The sequence below is a fragment of the Hemitrygon akajei genome, chromosome 13, assembly GCF_048418815.1.
Source record: "Hemitrygon akajei chromosome 13, sHemAka1.3, whole genome shotgun sequence".
NCBI lineage: Eukaryota > Metazoa > Chordata > Chondrichthyes > Myliobatiformes > Dasyatidae > Hemitrygon > Hemitrygon akajei.
Genome location: NC_133136.1, coordinates 100,990,228 through 101,014,006, shown reverse-complemented (window position 1 = coordinate 101,014,006; position 23,779 = coordinate 100,990,228). Strand labels below are relative to the sequence as shown.

Genomic DNA, 23,779 nt, shown 5'->3' with positions numbered 1-23,779 from the left:
AATAAAGGGATGTACAAACCTTATATGCATCTTTAATATTCAGTGGTTCTCCTGTAGCTGCTACATATCCTACAATCCCTTTGTTCCATTCTATGCGAATGCAGTTAGTTGAAGCTTCTTCAGGAGTGGAACCTTCTGCAACATCAAACAGCCTACTCACAAGAAACTTTTCGTTTGAGCTGTCCTCGTGCACCAGGAAAAGTGAATATCTGTCTGCAGAGATCACTTCATTAATATGCAGAAAGATTTTGTGACAGAGTGTTGTGACATCCAAATGGCTGGAAATGTCTCTGACAAGCTCTAGAAGTCTGGAGCACTGGTCATCGACTGGTGTGGCCTCACAGGCAGGTTTACGGACTTTCAACGGCATCTGATCTTTCCTGTCTGAATCAAAGACAAACGTTAAAGACCCTTCAGAGTCTTTAACAAGAATGGGTCTGAGGGGTCTGTCAAATTCGGAAGCTGAGATTTTTCTGGTAGGAGTTCCTGGGATTGCAATCTCCGATCGGGCCAAATTATGCACTAAGTTCAAATCCCTCGCAGTTTCATTCGAAGTGTGTACTCTCTCTGCGAACCATGCATTGACCATTTCCCTGTGAAATGTAAGCACACGAGCTTATGAAAATGAAACTGCTATGTAGTTCCAACTCTAATGACTCCTCAAAGATTGTGGTAAGAAACTAGGTGGAATATTACACTTCTACCGACCCAAGAGCACAGATGGAAAATGTCACCATTGTTTCTCATGTAGCCAGTGTTGCTTGGCGGTTCAGCCATGTCCTGCTTCTGCATTGGTGCATTACAATGCAGAAGCTGCTGGACTCAGTGCAGAACACAAATACCCTGAGCGGAAGGGCCAGATGGCTGAAAATGTAACATGATCATGACATGAATGGGGTCGCTGACTTTGACTATGAATAAGTGAAGGTTAGTGATTCATTACTGGTCATTATATGACACAGTGCTCCTGGGAGGATTCAATCGACTGAATATCCATCTTTCCCTCGTTGGGAATTTGTGGCCATGATATGGGTAGCTCTGTTTATCTTAAGGCCTGCCAAATTCTGGAAAATTCTGCGCCACATGTTGATATTGGGTGGGAATGTGACAGCCCCACACCTACCGACAATCAGTGATGCTCACTCCTGCCATTGACTGGACCGGACAACACTTCAAGATGTCATCCATTCTGGGAATGGGGAGATGACCTCAATCCTTCATACTCTCTCTCTCTCTCACTCACTTCTACCAACCCAAGGGCACAGATAGAAAATGCCACTGACCCTTTTCGATCGATTCAGTAGGGAGCAGGGGTATACTTTAAAAATAGATGTACTTTTTCCCAAAATATTTAATATGCATCCATCTGGGAGACCTAGATCTAAAGTATCTTCCAAAGGATGACATCTCTTTTGGAACATACAACGTTCCCTGCAATAGAGTGTCGATCTAGGTTTTCTGAAATGGACCACAAAGCTATAGTCTTCTCATAGAGAAGAGTGAAAATGGTGTCAACTGACAGCGATTGTAAAAGAAAGAGAATAATTCACTGCAGAAATTCTTGGAGAATACCAAGAGAACGATTACAAGGTGTACCTGGGGTGCCTTACCTAATTTTAGTAACATAAAGATAAGGGAGCCCATGTGTACTAATTTAACTGACCAGATGAAGGACTGAATCTGTGAAATTAATAATATACAAATAAATTATCTAAAATATATTAGCAGTTTGATCAGTGCTAGATAACATACAGTGCAGATATACAAGTAAGAAGAATTGTAGAATAATCATGCCAATTTAGCCAAGAGAGTTCAGGAACAGTTAACAACTTTGACAAGCAACATGACAAGTCACTGCATCAACGAATCAATAACGCCATGTCTTGGATTTTGCAGTTAGTGTCAAAGTGATGGTGTTCATCATTATACAAAACTAGCCTGAAGTATTGACTTCTCCAGTGTGCACTTTCTTGATTTTGACGCCAGTTGCTATCAGACATGAATTAAAAGCAGGCCCCGGAATTCAGCAACAATGGGTTGATCAGTTAGGCTAAAAATTCCCTCAATTAAATATAAAGAAATAAGCACACTTTTTCAGAAATGTTTCTAACATGTAGAGTCATGGAGTTATGCAGCACAGAGCTCCTTTCAATCAAACACGAGGAAACACATTTCGATCAACTTGCCCATGCCTTCCTGAACTAATCTCATCCGCCTTCCTTTTGCTTATATTCCTTCAAATCTTTCCTATCATCTGTACGTACCTGTCCAGATATCTTTGAAATGTTGTAATTGTACATATGCCTTCAATTTCCTCTGATGGTTCATTCCATATATTGCCACCTCTGTATGAAAGAGCTGCTCTCTGACCCTGGGAAAACGAGTACGGCCATCCACTCTATCAATGCCCCCCATCATCATATAAACCTCTTTCAAGTCACCCACCAGCCTCATTCACTGAAGGGAAACAACCCTGGTCTATCCATTCTCCCTTTGCAGTGCATGAAATAGAGATGGAAATGTAATCATAAAATTGCTGCAAATTTCAGAATGTTACTGCACCAAATGCTTCATTGCTATTATGATCACAATATCCAAGTCCATAATAACAATAAAGCTCTTTGGAAAATCAGTGAATAAAAAGAGAAGTGATGCTAAAACTGTCATGCTCACATTTGGGTACAAAATAATGGTGAGAGGGTGGTCTCTACGAGTCAAGCACTGAGAGATGATGAATATTCAATAGCTGCCGGTTCAGTCCTGGAAAGATGCTTCAGAGACGTACTTGGTGGTGATGATATAAAATCTGAGCTGATGCTACAAAGGCGTTCTCTTATAAATACAGTGCATTTTAGGAAATCAAATCTACACTACTTTAAAATGAATTGATGGAAAATTGCGGGGTTATTATGAAAGAGAACTCAGAATGCAACATTTTACCTATTTTACATCACACTGAAATTCTTCTTTAGGCAAAGTGTGATCAAATTGGAAAAGGAGGGACTCAGCAAAAATATAGCAGGTTTTGAAGCGCGGAATGAAGCAAATGAGTACTGTCCATCACTGAAACATTTTTCCTCGCACAGGATAATACCTGAACTAGTTCAGTGGAAGGCAGTGTTTCCCACACGGGTTTCATGAATAAGGCAGTAGCAGCTTGGGTCTCTGGCTAGAAAGGGACAGTAGCAGAAGCAAGGTGATAGGGAGTGTGATAGTTGGCAGGACCAGTAGGTGATGTTAGGTATTAATATTGAGGTAGTAAAATGGATTCAACAGATGCTGGATGGGAGATGCCAGAGAGTAGTGGTGGATAACTGTTTGTCAGGTTGGAGGCCGGTGACTAGTGGTATGCCTCAGGAATCTGTACTGGGTCCAATGTTGTTTGTCATATACGTTAATGATCTGGATGATGGGGTGGTAAATTGCATTAGTAAGTATGCAGGTGATACTAAGATAGGTGGCATTGTGGATAATGAAGTAGGTTTTCAAAGCTTGCAGAGAGATTTAGGCCAGTTAGAAGAGTGGGCTGAACGATGGCAGATGGAGTTTAATGCTGATAAGTGTGAGGTGCTACATTTTGGTAGGAATAATCCAAATAGGACATACATGGTAAATAGACAATAGACAATAGGTGCAGAAGTAGACCATTCGGCCCCTCGAGCCTGCATCGCCATTTTGAGATCATGGCTGATCAATTACCATCAATACCCGGTTCCTGCCTTGTCCCCATATCCCTTGATTCCCCATCCATAAGATACCTATCTAGCTCCTTCTTGAAAGCATCTAGAGAATTGGCCTCCACTACCTTCCGAGGCAGTGCATTCCAGACCCCCACAACTCTCTGGGAGAAGAAGTTTTTCCTTAACTCTGTCCTAAATGACCTACCCCTTATTCTCAAACCATGCCCTCTGGTACTGGACTCTCCCAGCATCTGGAACATATTTCCTGCCTCTATCTTGTCCAATCCCTTAATAATCTTATATGTTTCAATCAGATCCCCTCTCAATCTCCTTAATTCCAGCATGTACAAGCCCAGTCTCTCTAACCTCTCTGCGTAAGACAGTCCAGACATCCCAGGAATTAACCTCGTGAATCTACGCTGCACTTCCTCTACAGCCAGGATGTCCTTCCTTAACCCTGGAGACCAAAACTGTACACAATACTCCAGGTGTGGTCTCACCAGGGCTCTGTACAAATGCAAGAGGATTTCCTTGCTCTTGTACTCAATTCCCTTTGTAATAAAGGCCAACATTCCATTAGCCTTCTTCACTGCCTGCTGCACTTGCTCATTCACCTTTAGTGACTGATGAACAAGGACTCCGAGATCTCTTTGTATTACTCCCTTACCCAACTCTATACCGTTCAGATAATAATCTGCCTTCCTGTTCTTACTCCCAAAGTGGATAACCTCACACTTATTCACATTAAACGCCATCTGCCAAGTATCTGCCCACTCACCCAGCCTATCCAAGTCACCCTGAATTCTCCTAACATCCTCATCACATGTCACACTGCCACCCAGCTTAGTATCATCAGCAAATTTGCTGATGTTATTTTCTATGCCTTCATCCAAATCGTTAACGTAAATGGTAAACAGCTGTGGTCCCAATACCGAGCCCTGTGGCACCCCACTAGTCACCACCTGCCATTCCAAGAAACACCCATTCCCCGCTACCCTTTGCTTTCTATCTGCCAACCAGATTTCTATCCATGTCAATGCCTTCCCCCCGATGCCCTGAGCTTTGATTTTACCCACCAATCTTCTATGTAGGACCTTATGGTAAATGGTAGGGCATCGAGGAATGCAGTAGAACAGAGCGATCTAGGAATAATGGTGCATAGTTCCCTGAAGGTGGAATCTCATGTGGATAGGGTGGTGAAGAAAGCTTTTGGTATGCTGGCTTTTATAAATCAGAGCATTGAGTATAGGAATTGGGATGTAATGTTAAAATTGTACAAGGCATTGGTGAGGCCAAACTTGGAGTATTGTGTACAGTTCTGGTCACCGAATTATAGGAAAGATGTCAACAAATTAGAGAGAGTACAGAGGAGATTTACTAGAATGTTACCTGGGTTTCAGCACCTAAGTTACAGAGAAAGGTTGAACAAGTTAGGTCTTTATTCTTTGGAGCATAGAAGGTTGAGGGGGGACTTGATAGAGGTATTTAAAATTATGAGGGGGATAGATAGAGTTGACGTGGATAGGCTTTTTCCATTGAGAGTAGGGGAGATTCAAACACGAGGACATGAGTTGAGAGTTAAGGGGCAAAAGTTTAGGGGTAACATGAGGGGGAACTTCTTTACTCAGAGAATGGTAGCTGTGTGGAACGAGCTTCCAGTAGAAGTGGTAGAGGCAGGATCGATTTTGTCATTTAAAAAAAAAACTGGATAGATATATGGACAGGGAAGGAATGGAGGGTTATGGGCTGAGTGCAGGTAGGTGGGACTAGGTGAGAGTAAGCGTTCGGCATGGACAAGAAGGGCCGAGATGTCCTGTTTCCGTGCTGTAATTGTTATATGGTTATATGTTACAAGAAGTAAACACATAGGCCCAAGGAGGCTGACTTGATGAATTGAATATAGTGAACTACCATTGAGTTGCTTCAAGTAGAAGAACGATATGTAAATACAGCAAATAACTGAGTAGGAAATTAACAACTGATTTTTTTTCTTATTAAGGACATGGAATTAAGATCTGTCCGAAACTTTTAAGATCAAATTAGCATGATAATCAGGAATGCTTGCATGTCCTATGAGGACACCTTTCATGAAGTCATTGGGTAGGTTTAAAGCAGAGGCTGATAGATTCTTGATTAGTAAGGGTGTCAAAGATTACGGGGAGAGGTCAGGAGAATGAAGTTGAGAGGGATAATAAATCAGCCGTGATGGAATGGCATAGCAAATCTGATGAAACAAATGGCCTAATTCTGCTATTATACCTTACGGTCTAATGGTTATGACAATCAACTGTTTCGAGTTAATAAGGAAGCTGGGTAACAGTTCTGGCTGATAATTTAGAAATTTACAAATGGTGCAAGTGTGATTGATTAGAAACATAGTAAACCTACAGCACAATACAGGCTCTTCGGCCCACAAAGCTGTGCCAAACATGTCCTTACCTTAGAAATTACCTAGTGTTACCCATTGCCCTCTATTTTTCTAAGCTCCATGTATCTATCCAGGAGTCTCTTAAAAGACCCTATCGTATCCGTCTCCACTACCATCGCCAGCAGCCCATTCGACACACTGACCACTCTCTGCGTAATAAACTTACTTCTGACATCTCCTCTGTACTTACTTCCAAGCACTTTAAAACTATACCCTCTCGTGCTGGCCATTTCAGCCCTGGGAAAAAGCCTCTGACTATCCACACGATCAATGCCTCTCATAATCTTGTACACCTCTGTCAGGTCACCTCTCATCCTCCGTTGCACCAAAGAGAAAAGGCTGAGTTCACTCAACCTATTCTCATAAAACGTGCTCCCCAAAACAGGCAATATCCTTGCAAATATCCTCTGCACCCTTTCTATGGCTTCCACATCCTTCCTGTAGTCAGGTGACCTGAACTGAGCACAGTATTCCAAGTTGGGTCTGACCAGGGTCATATATAGCTGCAATATTAACGCTCGGCTCTTAAACCCAATCCCAGGATTGATGAAGGCCAATGTACTGTATGCTTTCTTAACCACAGAGTCAAGCTGCGTAGCTTGAACTCGGACCCATAGATCCCTCTGATCCTCCACACTGCCAAGAGTCTTACCATTAATATTATATTCTGCCATCATATTTGACCTACCAAAATGAACCACCTCACAGTTAACCGGATTGAACGCCATCTGTCACTTCTCAGTCCAGTTTTGTATCCTATCAATGTCCCGCTGTAACCTCTGACAGCCCTCCACACTATCCACAACACCTCCACCCTGTGTGTCATCAGCAAATTTACTAATCCATCCCTCTACTTCCTCATCCAGGTCATTTATAAAAATCACAAAGATTAGGGGTCCCAGAACAGATCCTTGAGGCACACCATTGGTGACCGACCTCCATGCAGAATATGACCCGTCTACAACCAGTCTTTGCCTTCTGTGGGCAAGCCAGTTCTGGATCCACAAAGCAATGTCCTCTTGGCTCCCATGCCTCCTTATTTTTTGAATAAGCCCTGATTGGGATACTTTATCAAATGCCTTGCTGAAATCCAATCACACTATATCTACTGCTCTACCTTCATCAATGTATTTATTCACATCCTCAAAAGATTCAATCAGGCTTGTAAGGCATGGCCTGCCTTTGAAGAAGCCATTCTGACTATTCCTAATCATATTATGCCTCTCTAAATGTTCATAAATCTTGCCTCTCAGGATCTTCTCCATCAACTTACCAACCACTGAAGTAAGACTCACTGGTCTATAATTTCCTGGGCTAACTCTACTCCCTTTCTTGAATAAAGGAAAAACATCCACAACCCTCCAATCCTCCGGAACCTCTCCCATGTCCATTGAGGATGCAAAGATCATTGCCAAAGGTTCAGCAATCTCCTCCCTCACCTCTCACAGTAGCCTGGGTGTCAGGGTCCAGTCCGGTCCGAAATCAGCATTCCGGGTCTCGATCCGGTCCGAGTGCTCCGGACTCCTGGTCTTGCAGCTGTCTCTCCAAGCCCCTTTGAGCCTGTTAAGATCAGCCTGGATCAAGGAGGCACACCTGTGGCCAATTTGGCTGCAGGTGTTTATAAGGGGCCGTGGAACGGAGACTGGGTGGGTGGTTGTTTTGTTCTGTCCTATCCTGGTAGCTGCCCTGCTCGGAATCCTGCTTTGCCCTGGTTGCTGGATTGTTCTGTATATGCTCTGTCTGGTTGATCTTGTTCCCCTGCTTCTCTCCTGTGTGCTGGTCCCACTGGTCCGCATTATTCTCCTTGCTTGTGCTGCCACGCTGTCGGTTGCCTTCCCCAATTTACCAATGTACCTGGTGGATCACTGTAGTTTTGCTGCTTACCCTGGACCCAGCTTCCTACCTGTTGCCTCTGTTGGGCGGGTCTGGCTGGACTGCTGATGCCCGGTGGGGGTTCTGCCCCCTCCTACCTGTTGCCTCTGTTGGGCAGGTCTGGCTGGACTGCCGCTGCCCAGCGGGGGTTCTGCCCCTTCCACCTATTGCTCCCTAAGGGTTGTGCCCCGCACCTGCCCAGGTGTCTGCGACTGGCCCAGGCCTCTGTTTTCTGCCGGGGAGGTGGCCCTGCCTGGGATCCATGCGGCCCGCCATGAGGAATCTGCCTGCCTGCCTGCCTGCCCCGAATGGTGGGATCTGCCTGCCCTAAACCGTGGGATCCTCCTGCCTGCCTGCCTCATATGAACTCTTGGATCCAGCCCTGCCTGCATTAACCCTTACATGCCATGGCATCCCCATCCTGTCCTCCCCCTAGTACCTCAGTTTCTGCGTCCTGCATTTGGGTCCATCCGGCCCCCGTTCCTGACACTGGGGTACATCTCGTCTAATCCTGATGATTTATCCAACTTGATGCTTTCCAAAATTTGCAGCACATCCTCTTCCTTAATATCTACATGCTCAAGCTTTTCAGTCCACTGTAAGTCATTCCTACAATAGCCAATATCCTTTTCCGTAGTAAATACTGAAGCAAAGTACTCATTAAGTACCTTTGCTATCTCCTCTGGTTCCATACACACTTTTCCACTGTCACACTTGATTGGTCCTATTCTCTCATGTCTTATCCTCTTGCTCTTCACATACATATAGAATGCCTTGGGGTTTTCCTTAAACCTGTCTGCCAAGGCCTTCTCATGGCTCCTTCTGGCTCTCCTAATTTCTTTCTTCAGCTCCTTCCTGCTAGCCTTATAATCTTCTAATCTCTATCATTACCTAGTTTTTTTGAACATTTTGTAAGCTCTTCTTTTCTTGACTAGATTTACAACAGCCTTTGTACACCATGGTTCCTGTACCCTACTATCCTTTCCCTGTCTTACTGGAACATACCTATGCAGAATTCTATGTAAATATTCCCTGAATATTTGCCACATTTCTTTCGTATGTTTCCCTGAGAACATCTGTTTCCAATTTATGCTTCCAAGTTCCTGCCTGATAGCCTCATATTTCCCCTTACTCCAATTAAACACTCTCCTAACGTGTCTGTTCCTATCCCTCTCCAATGCTGTGGTAAAAGAGATAGAATTGTGATCATTATCTCCAAAATACCCTCCCACTGAGAGATCTGACAGCTGACCAGATTCATTTCCCAATACCAGATCAAGTACAGTCTCTCCTCTTGAGGGCTTATCTACATATTTTGTCAAGAAACTTTTCTGAACACACCTAACAAACTCCACCCCATCTAAACCCCTTGCTCTAGGGAGATGCCAATCAATATTTGGGAAATTAAAATCTCCCATCACAACAACCCTGTTATTATTACAGCTTTCCAGAATCTGTCTCCCTATCTGCTCCTCAACGTCCCTGGTTCTATTGGGTGATCTATAAAAAACACACAGTAGAGTTATTGACCCCTTCCTGTTCCTAACGTCCACCCAGTGATATATTAATTATATTTGGTGAATATGTCACCAAATATTCAGAGCTAACTATAAATAACTGCAATATCTGTTTTGGTGAATATTTTCAATGCTCAATGTAATCTACATAGCTTCTTTTTTTGCCTTGAAAGTGACAGGAAATATCAAATGATCAAATCATTTGATCGCAGCCTATCAAATGATTTTTATAATTGATCCCAATACATTTCAAACAAAAAGCTGATGTTTTAGAATGATTACATTTAAATAGATATTTGAAATAAATATATTTTCATTACAAATTTTGTAATAACAGGATTGAATCATCAGCAAAATACTCGAAAACATATTATTGAATTTTAATTCAATATTTTTTCATCTAAAATCCTTGGAGCTGCATTGGGAAAACAGAGTGTAATTCTGTTGGTCAATTAAAAGACCTGCAAGGAGCCTTATTTACCAGAATGTATCCTGGTTGTTTGGTGGGAATTTGGGCTTCAGATTTTAGCACCTTATTTTCAGAATATTGTTTTTGTCCTAGTGACATGTCAACCCAAAAAATAAACAACTTCAAAAAAAAAAGCAAGGATTGCAAGGGACAAAATTGGTGCTCTGTAAGATCTGAACGGTAATTCATGTATGGAGCCAGAAGAGATGGGAAAGATCTTAAATGAATTTTTTTGTATCTGTATTTACTCAGGAGATGGATATGGAATCTATAGAAGTGAGGCGAAGCACCAGAGAGGTCATGGAACCTATACTGATTACAGAGGTGAAGGTGTCTGCTATCTTGAGGCAATTGAGGGGATAAATCCCAAGGTCTTGACAGGGTGTTCACCTGGACCCTGTAGGGGGCAAGTGCAGAAATTACTGGGGCCCTAGCAGAGATATTTAAAACACCTGTAGTGACAAGTGAGGTTCCGGAGGATTGGAGGATAGCCATTGTTGTTCTTTTGTTTAAGACTCTAAAAATAAACCAGGAAATTATAGGCTATTGAGCCTGACATCAGAAATTGTAACGTTATTGAAAGGTGTTCTATGGGACTGGATATACAAGTATTTGGATTGACAGGGACTTAATAGGGATAAGTTAAATGCCTTTGTCTGGTTGGTCATGTCTAAATCTTCGAGTATTTTGAGGAAGTTACCAAGAAAGTTGATGAAGGCAAGGCAGTGGATATTGTCTACATGGATTTTGAGCAAGGCATTTGATAAGGTCCCGCATGGGAGGCTGGTCAGGAAGGTTCAGTCACTTGGCATTCAAGATGTGATAATAACTTGGATCAGACGTTGGCTTTGTGGGAGAAGCCAGAGAGTGGCAGTAGATGGTTATCTCTCTGACTGGAGATCTGTGACTAGTGGAGTGCCGCAGGGACTGGTGCTGGGTCCATGGTTGTTTGTCATCTATATTAACAATCTTAATGATAATGTGGTTTATTGGATCAGCAAATTTGCGGATGACACCGTGAGTGAGGGTGTAATGGACAGCGAAGATGATGATCAGAGCTTGCAGTGGGATCAGGACCAGCTGGAAAAATGGACTGAAAAATGGCAGATGGAATGTAATGCAGACAAGTGTGAGGTATTGAACTTTGGGAGGACCAACCAGGGTAGGTCTTACACAGCGAATGCGGTAGAACAAAGGGATCTGGGAATACATATCCATTACTCATTGAAAGTGGTGGCACAGGTAGACAGGATCACAAAGAAAGCTTTTGGCACAGTGGCCTTCATAAATAAAGACAATGAATACAGGAGATTGGATGTTATTTTGAAGTTGTATAAGACATTGTTTAGGCCTAATTTCAAATATTGTGTGCAGTTTTGGTCACCTGCCTATAAGAAAGATGTAAATAAGGTTAAAAGAGTGCAGAGAAAGTTTACAATGACATTGCCAGGTTTAGAGGACCTGAGTTATAAGGAAAAATTGAATAGGTTAGGACTTTATTCCTTGGAACATAGAAGACTGAGAGGATATTTGATAGAGGTATGCAAAACTATGAGGGGGTATAGATAGGGTAAATGCAAGCAAGCTTTTTCCACTGAGGTTGGGTGGGACTACAAGTAGAGGTCATGTGTAAAGGGTGATAGGTGAAAAGTTTAAGGGGAACATGAGGGGGAACTTCTTCACTCAGAGGGTTGTGATAGTGTGGAATGAGCTGACAGTACAAGTGGTGCATGCAAGCTCAGTTTCAAAGTTTAAGAGAAATGTTGACAAGTACATGGATGGTAGGGGTATGAAGGGCTGTGGTCTGTGTGCAGGTCGATGGGTCTAGGCATTTTAAATGTTCAGCATGGACTAGATGGACCAAAGGGTCTGTTTCTGTTCTGTACTTTTGTATGTCTCTATAACATTGTTGATGTGAAATTTACATATATAAAAAAGCTAAGACGATGTATAAGTCTCAAATTCTGTGTTATAAATACATTCCCCTTGCCTATATATTTTGGGATTTTTTTTTTTGGAAATCACAGAATATATGAATCAGATGGGAAAATGGACCAGATTGAGTAAGATTAGCTATGATGTCACTGAACAGTTAACAAAGTTTGTGTGGCCATTTGGCCTACACTTCCTGTTACTTTTGTTAATGCTACATCTCTTACTATTCTAGAGAAGCAGAAAAATAATTTTGGGACAATCCAATTATTTCTATTGGTGTTTGCTGCCATAGAAAGTAAAAGATAATTGTTTGTATCTGTGAGGCGGCAATTTTAATTGCTCATACAGATGAGAAAGTGAACAAAGAAGTAAGAAAGTGGAAATAAATGAAATGCAGACAAGTGTTTTCTGCATTTTAACTCCTTTTTCAGCTGTAATTTAAGACCATATAAAGCTTTCACCGAGGAAGGAGAGTGAACATGGACAGAAAATTGAAGTTAATGTCTCCAGAGAGAATATGGAAATTTTGCAAGAAATTCACGCAGAATAAATTTGCCTTTATGACTCTTCATTACAGTAGGTTTGGCATGATGGTTAGCACAAGTGATTGTGATTTCTATTCAGTCTACATACACATACAATAACATTAACGACACCTTAATCAACCATGTGAGCCATGAGGTAATGTTACAGGTATATATAAGACCCTGGTCAGACCTCACTTGGAGTACTGTGTTCATTTCTGGTCACCTCACTACAGGAGGGCTGTGGATGCTATAGACAGGGTGCAAAGGAGATGTACAAGGATGTTGCCTGGATTGGAGAGCATGCCTTATTAGAGTAGGTTGTGTGAACTCGGCCTTTTCTCCTTGGAACGATGGAAGATGAGAGGTGTATAAGATGATGAGAGGCATTGATTGTGTGGATAGTCAGAGGCTTTTTCCCAGGGCTAAAATGGCTAATACGAGAGGGCACAGTTTCAAGGTGCTTGGAAGTAGATACAAGGGGGAGGTCAGAGGTAAGTTTTTCACGCAGAAAGTGGTGGGTGTGTGGAAAACACTGGCAGCGAAGTTGGTAGAGGCAGATACAATAGGGTTTTTAAGAGACTCTTAGATAGGTACATGGAGCTTGGAAAAATCGAGGGCTATGTGTTGAGGGAAATTCTAGGCAGTTTCTAGAGTAGGTTACATGTTCCACACAAATTGTGAGCCAAAGGGCCTGTAATGTGCTGTAGATTTCTATATTCTATCTCACATTGCAAGCTGATTTAGGGTTATGCTGGTGCTGACAAAAGCCATTAAGACAATCTTTACCAATACACCAACATCATTCATTAATTGAGTCTTCAAGAACAGTAGCAAATCAAGGCAAATGGACTTGCTGTGTTGTCTAAAAGATGTTTTGCTACTTATCCAAGAAGCTTCTTCAGTTCTGATCCACGGTGGGCAGTTTTCAGGTTTATAAACTCTGTGAGTTGTTTAAACATGTAGTAATCACATGAGAGTTGTTAAGAGTCGTAAAGGTAATGAGAAGGTCACTAGTCTTATCTTTGCAGGAATGGAGGTGTGAACTGTTGTAGAGACACTGGGGTAGTGATGTTAGGACAGCACTGTAAGTAGCTGATAGGTGGTATCATACCCCACCCCCTCTGTTCAGGGATGGGTTTTCCAGTTTGACAAAGATGGTTTTTTAACCCCTCTTTCAAACACCTGTCCTCCCTGTCCAAAACGTGCACATTGTTATCAAAGGAGTTTCCCTTGTCCTTTAGGTGTAGACATACAGCTGAGTCTTGATCTGAGGTGTTAGCTCTCCTATGTTGGACCACTGGTTTGAAAAGTGGTTGTTCTGACCTGCTGATATACAGATCTGTGCAGTTCTCATTGCGTTGGGTAGCATATACAATATTGCTGTTTATGTTTAGGTATAGGCTGTATATCTACACCTAAAGGACAAGGGACACTCCTTTGATGATAACAATGTGCAGCAGTAGCATCCATCAGATGTAGCTACTTCCTTATACGTATACTCTATAGACATGTCCTGGAACATCAGTAGTTGTTGGAAGCAGAGCCCGTGGATTTGTCATGGAGTCAACAGGAGGGAAGATCTACCTACACTTGCTAACCGTCACTGAGTGCGTCCATATTCCCAAAAACAGGTTTGAACCCCAGCTCGTGAAGCTGCACGTGGTCATTCACACCTTAGACATAGTCGACAAGATTCCCCCACAACCTTGGACACCTGTCTTGCGATCGCAAGACCCTGTTGTGCATTGATAATGTAAGGTGCCACAACCCTACTTCCCTTGTTTGGTGGAGCAACAGACAGCGAGGCAGCAGTGTGGCATCAGTTGCAGCAAGGACTAGGCCTCAAGCCGCAGGCTTGTCTTCTGCTGCAATCCAGGCGAGGAGACACTGGAGGCGGCACAGCATGGCATCCATGCTCATTTGGGGCTGGCCTCGCCCATCACTGCTGCCCTCCAGTGTTCAATTGGTGGAATAACAGGCTGGATTGCCAGTAACTGTACCATCAATTTGCGGGACACACTGCTCATGGTCTTGGACTGTTTATGTGTTTTCTTTAGTGACTATGTTTCTTTTTCTCACTATTTTGAATGTGCTGTGTATGCTTTGTGCCTTGGCCCCTGAGGAATGCTGTTTTGTTCGGCTGTATCCATGTATGTTTGAATGATAATTAAACTTGATTTGATTTGACTCTTTTGCTGAGATTCTCCTGTTGCTAGGCAGAGACACCATCTGTGCATAAAATGACAGGAGCACAGCAATGGTCAACACGATGTACTTTATATCCAACAACTGTATATGGGTGGGTTCATAGTGAGTGAAGTCCTCCTCGATGGTGCTCATCAGCCAACTGTCAGTCCACTTAAGACTAATGTCCTGGAGAATGGGCGCACAAGTCATTTCAGACCCTGACAGAGAAGTACAGTATATGAAAGAGAAGATTATAGCATTAGTCAAAGAAAGCCTTCACAGTGTTTGGCACAGTTGTAAGCAACTTCTCAGTGCAGACCAACTGAATTGGGCAAACGTTAGAACCCTTCTTGTTGGTCAGTGACAGGTGTGTGCAGAGAAATTGCAATGCATCACAAAGCAGGAACATTTCTGAATCCAAAGAAAATCTGTCTCTGTCCCTTTCTTGACTTTGAGGGGCTACAGTGAATTGGAGGACAAATTAAGAGTACACCAGTCACTTCAGAGGTACCTCACCCAATCTTCATTCTGGGTTAGCACCGTGTCACCGGTCTGCTCATCTGACATAACCAGGAGCAAGTACGAGGGGTGATTGATAAGTTTGTGGCCTAAGGTAGAAGGAGTCACTTTTAGAAAACCTAGCACATTTATTTTTCAACATAGTCCCCTCCTACATTTACACACTTAGTCCAGCGGTCGTGGAGCATACGGATCTTGAACCTCCAGAAAGTGTTCACAGCAGGGGTGATTGATAAGTTCGTGGCCTAAGGTAGAAGGAGGTGAGTTATACAGCTCTCGTTACATGCACATGCAGTTCAACTCCTTGAGTGATTATGCAGAAAGTTTGAAGTTAATAACTCACCTCTTTCTACCTTAGGCCACAAACTTATCAATCACCCCTGATGAGTTATTAATTGTTGAGTTATTAACTTCAAACTTTCTGCATAATCACTCAAAGAGTTGAACTGCATGTGCATGTAACGAGAGCTGTATAACTCACCTCCTTCTACCTTCGGCCTCAAACATATCAATTACCCCATGCTGTGGACACTTTCTGGAGGTCCAAGATCCGTATGCTCCATGACCGCTGGACTAAGTGTGTAAATGTAGGAGGGGACTATGTTGAAAAATAAATGTGCTAGGTTTTCTAAAATTGACTCCTTCTACCTTAGGCCATGAACTTATCAATCACCCCTTGTATGTCATCAAGGCCGACATTTTCGAAATGAAAACGGTTAAAGATTATGCAGTAAGGCAATTTCAAGACTGAGACTGTCCTTTCTTTTGCCAAAGACATATTGAAATAATAATTTGACCTTTAGTTTAAGTAGTTAAGTTTGACATCTTATGGGGAGTGTTCTGGCTGCTAGAGGTGCTGTTCATTTTGCATGAATGCCACTTCCTGTACGGATGCCTTAAACATAATTTCCTTGGTTAACGCTGATCGTGAGAAGAATTGATAGTATTAGTATATTCACATGAATAAAGATTCTGTATTGAATTTAGTACGTATTTTACTTAAACTTTCTGTAGTTGCACAAGTTTTTCTCTTTAAAAACCCTGAAGACAGTTTCTGACTCAGGTAACTTTTGAGTGGGGTTTAACTCCCTGCTTAGCTTTGTACACACATGCACTGCAAGGAGAGTAGAAACTTCCTTCTGTTTCTTCTGAACTCATCCGTGTGTCAATGAGAATCAACACTGAACCAGTCTGTTCACTTCTCTTTGTCCTGCTTGGACCCCAAAACAAGCTTCAGATAATGCTTCTGTAATAAATACAGTATAGTCAGGTCCATTGCCCGAGCTCTTTTCCAGTAGTCATTTTTTTCTTCTCTTCCTCAAACAGTCAACTAATTTCTTTTGGAATTCAAGATCAAATTTTCTCCAACCTTTCAGGCAGTAACTTCCAACTGAGACACTGCCTGAAAAACAAGATTCCTAATGTTGAACCTTATGCTTTTGCCAATCAGTTTAAGCCATGAGCTCTGGCTTCCGTCAACAGAATCCACCCCCATTTATTCACTTAATCTTGAATGCAGCTATTAAATCACCTCACAAATTCCTCTTCTTCAAGGAAAACATTTTCAAATTTTCCAGTCCACCTGTGTATGTGAAACTCGAAATCACTGAGAGTGTTCTACTGAACCCTCTCTGGTGTTGCCTCATACCGTTGAATGGTGCAGACAACTGCAGTCAAACTAATGTTCTACAGAGGTACAACACATTACTCTATTTTTTAACTCTATGGGATTCTTTATAAAGCTCAGGACTCCATCATGTTTTAACAGTTTTCTGAATCTGTCCTTCCAAATTCAAAGGTTTATTGACAAATATTATTTTAAAGTATTTTCAACCCATTGTCCCTTCAGAACATATTCTAGATTCTCCTAATGAATATATATTACATTGTACTTTATATTAAACTTCATCCATCATACAGCTGCCTATTCCACCAGCCTGTCAAAATACTCTTTTTCCTCAATACTCATTATACTTCCAAACGCTAGTGCCCTTGAGAAGCACCAGTGCATTCCTTCTCCCACACCATTCACTACATTTCTCCCCTTCCTGTCCCAAAGCAAATTTGTTATGCAGGATATCACTGCCCCTTTCATTCTATTCCATTCCATTACTGTGAAATTTTCTTTAATTAAAAAGTACACTCAAATGGTATATTGTTAGTAAGAAAATCACAAAGGTGAAACAATATATTGCAGCAGCTATATGAAGCTTTGCCACTATGTTTTAGTTTGTTTTAACAAACCCAAATCATTACATTTGCATTATGAAAATAGTTGTAATATATTTACATATGTTTTCTGCACCAATGAAAACCTGCTCTATTTATTCTATATTTGGTATCAGTATCAATACTTTTAATATTTAATATGGTATCTAAAACCATAATATTTTTGCTGTTCTAGCAAAATAATTTCAAATTAGATTACATTTTTTTTAGCAACAGATCGCAAAATGCTGGAGGAACTCAGCAGGCCAGGCAACATCTACGGAAAAGAGTACAGTCGACGTTTCAGTCCGAATCCCTTCAGCAGACTGGAAAAAATAAGATGAGTGGAGTTATAAGGTGGGGGGAAGGGAGGGTGAAACCGGGAGGGGGAGGGGTGAAGTGAAGAGCTGGGAAGTTGATTGGTGAAAGAGATACAGGGCTGGAGAAGAAAGAAATTGACAGCAGAGGACCGAAGGCCATGGAAGAAAGGGGGAGGAGCACCAGAGGGAGGTGATATAGGATGAGAGAGGGAAAAGGGGATGGGAATGGTGAACGGGGATGGGGGCAATTACTGGGCGTTCGAGAGATTGATGTTCAAACAAATTTATATAAATCAATTATCAGAGAACAAACTTCTATTCCATATAGAAATACTGCACTAAATATTTTTCACGTACAAGAGAAAATCTGCAGATGCTGTAAAAAAATAATACACACAAAATGCTGGAGGAGCTCAGCAGGCCAGGCAGCGTCTATGGAAAAGAAGTACAGTCGATGTTTCAGGCCGAAATCATTCGGCAGGACTGGAGAAAAAAAGCTGAGGAGTAGTTATAAAAGGTGGGGGGAGGGCAGAGAGAAACGCCAGGCGATTAGTGAAAATTGGAGCGGGAGAGATGAAGCAAAGAGTTAGGAAGTTGATTGATGAGATACAGAAGGCCATGGAGGAAAGAAGAAAAGTGTGGGGGGGGGGAATAGAGGAGCCCCAGAGGGAGGTGACGGGTGGGCAAGGAGACAACATGAGAGACGGACAAGGAGATGGGAAATGAAGGGGGGGGGGAAGCATTACTGGAAGTTTGAGAAATCGATGTTTGTGCCATCAGGTTGGAGGCTACCCAAATGGAATGTAAGGTGTTGTTCCTCCAATCTAATTGTGGACTTATCCCGACAGTGAAGGAGGCCATGGATGAACATATAGGAATGGGAATGGGAAGCGGAATTAAATGGATGGCCACTGGGAGATCCCACTTGTTCTGGCAGACATAGCGTAGATGCTCAGCGAAGCATCTGTCCTGATGAAGGCTCTGGGCTTGAAACTTCAACTGTTTACTCTTTTCCACAGGATCTGCCTGGCCTGCTGAGTTCCTTCAGCATTCTGTGTGCTACAACTAATATTTTTAGTCTTTGAAAATGTTCAAATATTATAAGATTTACAGAAGTTATTTCACAAACGATAGCCATAAGCATGTTATTTAAAATTTGAGGAATGTGCTTTAAACTGTAAGAAACATCAATGCTCTTTCATTAAAAAAACGATTAATGTTTTTATCCTTTCCTACTTCTGAAATATAATTTTAATATGGAACTGCAACATATTTTTATTTATAAAACTCATATCAGGGTGATTTCATGCAGTGGACCAGCAGCACAAGCAGAAACAGAAAGGTAGTTAATGGTTTTGGTTGCCTACCTCTGCCATCAGTGACCTGGAGTATTAACTTTGTTTCTGCTGTAACCTCCCATCTCCCATCTGAAACTTTAACTCTGTTTCTTGCCCACAGATGCTGTCTGACCTGCTGAGTATTTTCTCCTACAGCTTCAGATTTGCAACTTACAGTTTCTTTAAAATCCAATAGTCATTTAATATCTGATTTGACTTGGGTTGTGCCCAATACAAATATACTTCTTATATACTGGTCTGTCAACTTCTGGTTTATGCATTCCTCAATCTCGCCGTGAAATATTATTAGGTCTTTCGTGGCGACTGATTTCTATAAAATAGTACAAGAATGACTTCTTGATGTTATAATCCTTGATCATTATAATCCGCGTTCAGTAATACTCCGCAATTCGAAATTCCCACCACACAACAAGTAGAAAGCGCAATCTAGGAAAGCGTTGTTAGCATCTGCCAAAACCTATCTCCAAAAAATCCTAGAAATCATAGGATGTTTGTCGAGGGTTTGCGAACCCTGGCTTTCCCTTCACGCCGCTTCTACCGATTCGTAGAGTTCGAGCACTTTCAGTCTAGTCATATCTGATCGCCTAAACGCCGATCAAACTTAAATAAGTTATTTTACCGCGCCGCGTCGTTGTCAACAACCCCCAAAGGGGCCAGCAAATGTAATTCATTTCAATGCTGCGCTACTACATATAAAGGTCGAGAACCACGCGCCCCTGTCCGATCGCATGCGTTTGATCTCTGCAAAACAGGCTTGCCGGTCTTTCGTTTTAGTCTTCTTACCTGGTGGCCTTCCGAACGAAGTATGAATGTGCAAAGTCTGAATTGTCATCGAGCCAAGCTTCCGTACGCTCGTAGTCGGTGAGGTTGTAAGTCGCCATGGTCCAGGTTGCTTATCAGTTCAGCCCTGCCGGGCTCCTCCAGCGCCCCTCCCACACGTATTGCTCCCCTCGTCGGTGCTGCCCGGGGTAGGTCAGGACCGCCGGGGCATCCTCCCTCCCTACCCCCGACTGTCAGTCCCCGGCCGGAGCGGCACACGCTGATCCTGCGAGGGCGGCGCTCCCGGTTGCTCCGGTTACCTCGGCGCGCCTCCGACCCTTGACTGACAGAGCCTGTCACCGCCGCCCGCTACACGGATGCCGCCGAGCGCCGGAGCCGGGCTCTCCCGCCCACTGCCCGCCGATTCCCCGTGCTCGCTGGCAGCCCGAAGCTGCAGAGGAGTCCTGAAAGCGGAGAGCACTCCTCGGGATTCCCCACCACTGTCGTCCCACTCACCACCTCACCTCCACACAAAACAATTTGTACAGTATGTTCTGCTGTGTCGTCATCGCTTATTTCAAACATGTGTTACATCTTTGCAATTATATCAGGCAGTCAGTTCCCAACTTTTCATTTTAACGCATTTTCTTACACATTTGTCTAAACAGCGGCCATTTTAATAAAGTATTTTTGATCGTTAGTTTTATAAAAAATAACTTACTCCAATCATATTTACTTTGAAATCATTATTTCCAATACGTTTGACTGCATTCACAAATAGGCCAATTTTTTTTAACCATAATAGTACTATGTGCAAATGTCGTTTTCGGCGATAATATATTGCTAAAACCTTATTAAACTTAGCAATTCTTCCCCGCCGACCTACTTAACATCTGTTATGCTGCGACATTCAAAGCCCAATGGACAAATAAAATGTTCCAGCCAAGAGAAAGATATAAAGAACCTAAATCCCCCGGCCTCGGAAAGTGGCATACAGATATCGACGGGGGATCAATCTGCGCTCGTTATTTACGATGTCGCCTGCTAATTAGTGTGACTGCGGCAGGCAGCGAGTACCGACCCTACCACTGAATAGCCGCAACCAGGAAAGCTAGCCTGGATTACTTAAACACCAAAGTGCTTTTATTAAAAAATGTGTATTGTACGTAAAAATGATACAGTAATGGCACTGCTGAGAGTGGTTTAACAATATTGCACTGAAGTTTCATTGCAAGAGAGGGGGGGTGGTGGTGTTGGGAGAACATTTTTTTCCATCGAGAGACCATGAAAGCCAAATAGCAATGGCAACAAACAGGTGTGACAGACAGCACTCAGTCACGTATTGACAGCAGACCACTGCCACTTTATGACACATTCTTTTGCAGGACGAGGTGACACAAAACCGAGGGTAGAGGTCTGTGTGTGTGTGGGGGGCGGGACTGCGGAAGATAAAATCATCCAGAATGCTTTAACCATTCTATTGTTTGGAAGACGTTTGAGGAAATGATGGAAGATTTCATCCATTATATCATCAGTTTATCTATTGATATCTTTTATAAACCCACTGACCAACAGCTATCTGGACTATACCTCTTCTCACCCTTGTAAAAATGCCATCCCCTTCTCTCAGTTCCTTCGTCTCCGCCGCATTTGCTCTCAGGATGAGGCTTTTCATTCCTGATGTCCCCCTTCTTCAAAGAAAGGACCTCTCTTCCTCCACCATCAACGCTGCCGCATCTCTTTCATTTCGCGCATATCTGCCCTCCGCCCCCCCCCACCCACTTTCTGCTCTCCGCAGGGATCTCTCCCTACGCGAATCCCTTGTCCATTCGTCCCTCCCCACTGCTGATCTCCCTCCTGCCACTTAAACCTTGCAAGCGGAACAAGTGCTACACCAGCCCCAACACTTCCTCTCTCACTACCATTCAGGGCTCCAAAAAGTCCTTCCAGGTGAGGCGACACTTCACCCATGAGTTTGTCGGGACCATCTGCTGTGTCTGGTGTGGCCTCCCGTATACCGGTGAGACCCGGTGTGGGGTGGGAGGCCACTTCGCCGAGCACCTTCGCGCCATCCTACTCAAAAAGCGGGATGTCCCGGTGGCCACCAATTTCAATTCTAATTCCCGTTCCCATTCCCACACGTCAGTCCATGGATGCCAGGATGAGGCCACACTCAGGTTGGAGGAGCAACTCCGTATAGTCCGTCTAGGTAGCCGCCAACCCTGATGACACAAACATCGATTTCTCGAAGTTACGGCGACCGCTCCTTCACCACTCCCATTCCTGCTTCCTTCTTTCACCTTATCTTCCCGGATTTCCATCATTTCCCGGATGGTCTCCTCACGTTCCCTTTCTTCCACGGTCTTTGGTCCTCCCAAATCAGATACCCACATCTCCAGCCCTTTCACCAATCAGTTTCCCAGTTCTTTACTTCACCCTCCCCCTCTATGTTTCAACTACCACCTGCTACCTGGTACTTGTTCCTCCCTCCCTCCACGTTCTGGCTCTGACTTCTCCCCTTCCTTCCCAGTCCTAAAAAAGGGTCACGCCCTGAAACGTCAACTGTTTACTCTTTTCCAAAGATGCTGCCTGACCTGCTGAGTTCCTTCAGTATTTTGTGTGTGTTGCTTTGGATTTCCAGCATCTGCAGATTTTTTTTGTGTTTATTATCTACATTATTCATCATAAACTTTTTCAAGAACCACCAGATTAGGACATGAGCAACACACAAAATGCTGGAGGAACTCAGTAAGTCAGGCAACGTCTATGGAAATAAATAGACTGTCAATGTTTCAGGCTGAGATGCCTCTTCAGAAGGAAGGGGGAAGACAACAGAATAAAAAGGTGGTGAGGAAGGGGAAGAAAGATATATGGAAGCTGATTGGTGAAGCCAAGTGGGTGGGGAAGATCAAGGGTTGGAGAAGGAGGAATCTGATAGGAGAGGAGAGTGGAGCATAGGAGGAGGGAGGGGACCCAGGGGGAAATGAAAGGCAGGTGAGAAGAAGTAAAAGGTCAGAGTGGGGAATAGAGGAAAGGAGGGGGGGATTTGCTTACTGGAAGGAAAAATCAACATTCATGCCATCAGATTAGAACAATAGAACACTAGAATGCTACAGCACACTACAGGCCCTTCAGCCCTCGATGTTGTGCTGACCCATATTCCTTAAATAAAAGAACTAAACCCACACTACCCCGTAACCCACTATTTTTCTTTCATCCATGTGCCTGTCCAAGAGGCTCTTAAATACCCCTAATGTTTTAGCCTCCACCACCATCCCTGGCAAGTCATTCCAGGCACCCATAACCCTCTGTGTAAAAAACTTACCCCTGATGTCTCCCCTAAACTTCCCTCCCTTAACTTTGTACATATGCCCTCTGGTGTTTGCTATTGGTGCCCTGGGAAACAGGTACTGACTATCCACCCTATCTATGCCTCTCATAATCTTGTAGACCTCTATCAAGCCTCCTCTCATCCTTCTATGCTCCAAAGAGAAAAGTCCCAGCTCTGCTAACCTTGCCTCATAAGACTAGTTTTCCAATCCAGGCAATGTCCTGGTAAATCTCCTCTGCACTCTCTCCATAGCTTCCACATCCTTCCTGTAGTGAGATGACCAGAACTGAACACAATACTCTCAGTGTGGTCTCACCAGAGATTTGTAGAGTTGCAACATGACCTCTCTACTCTTGAACTAATTCCCCCTATTAATGAAGCCTAGCATTCCCTAGGCCTTCTTAACTACCCTGTCAACCTGTGCAGCGACCTTGAGGGATGTATGGATTTGAACCCCAAGGTCCCTCTGTTCATCCATATCCTTAAGTAACCAACCATTAACTCTGTATTCAGCCTCCTGGCTTGTCCTTCCAAAATGCAGATTGGAGGGAACCTAGACGGAATATATGATTTTGCTTCTCCACCCAGTGTCATAAGGTGGTGTTCGTAGCAGACCCAAATGCAAGATACAGATGCTGAAGTACTAGGAAGTGGACTATATTTATTAAG

General features: G+C 43.1%; 1 protein-coding gene across 3 annotated transcripts in view; it reads right to left on the bottom strand.

The window, feature by feature from the left end:
* pde5ab (phosphodiesterase 5A, cGMP-specific, b) overlaps positions 1–20,310 on the bottom strand; it is a 121,924-nt gene extending 101,614 nt beyond the window's left edge. For 2 of the 3 annotated variants that reach the window (XM_073065173.1, XM_073065174.1), the window contains exons 1-2: positions 19,804–20,309; positions 20–593 (exon numbers count right to left, since the gene is read on the bottom strand). In XM_073065173.1, coding sequence (XP_072921274.1) covers positions 20–593; positions 19,804–19,901 — 672 coding nt within the window. In that variant the 5' untranslated portion in view covers positions 19,902–20,309. Of the gene's footprint in view, positions 1–19; positions 594–19,803 lie in introns of all 3 variants that reach the window. The other variant, XM_073065175.1, reaches the window with a different exon arrangement.
* Positions 20,311–23,779: the final 3,469 nt, after the last annotated feature.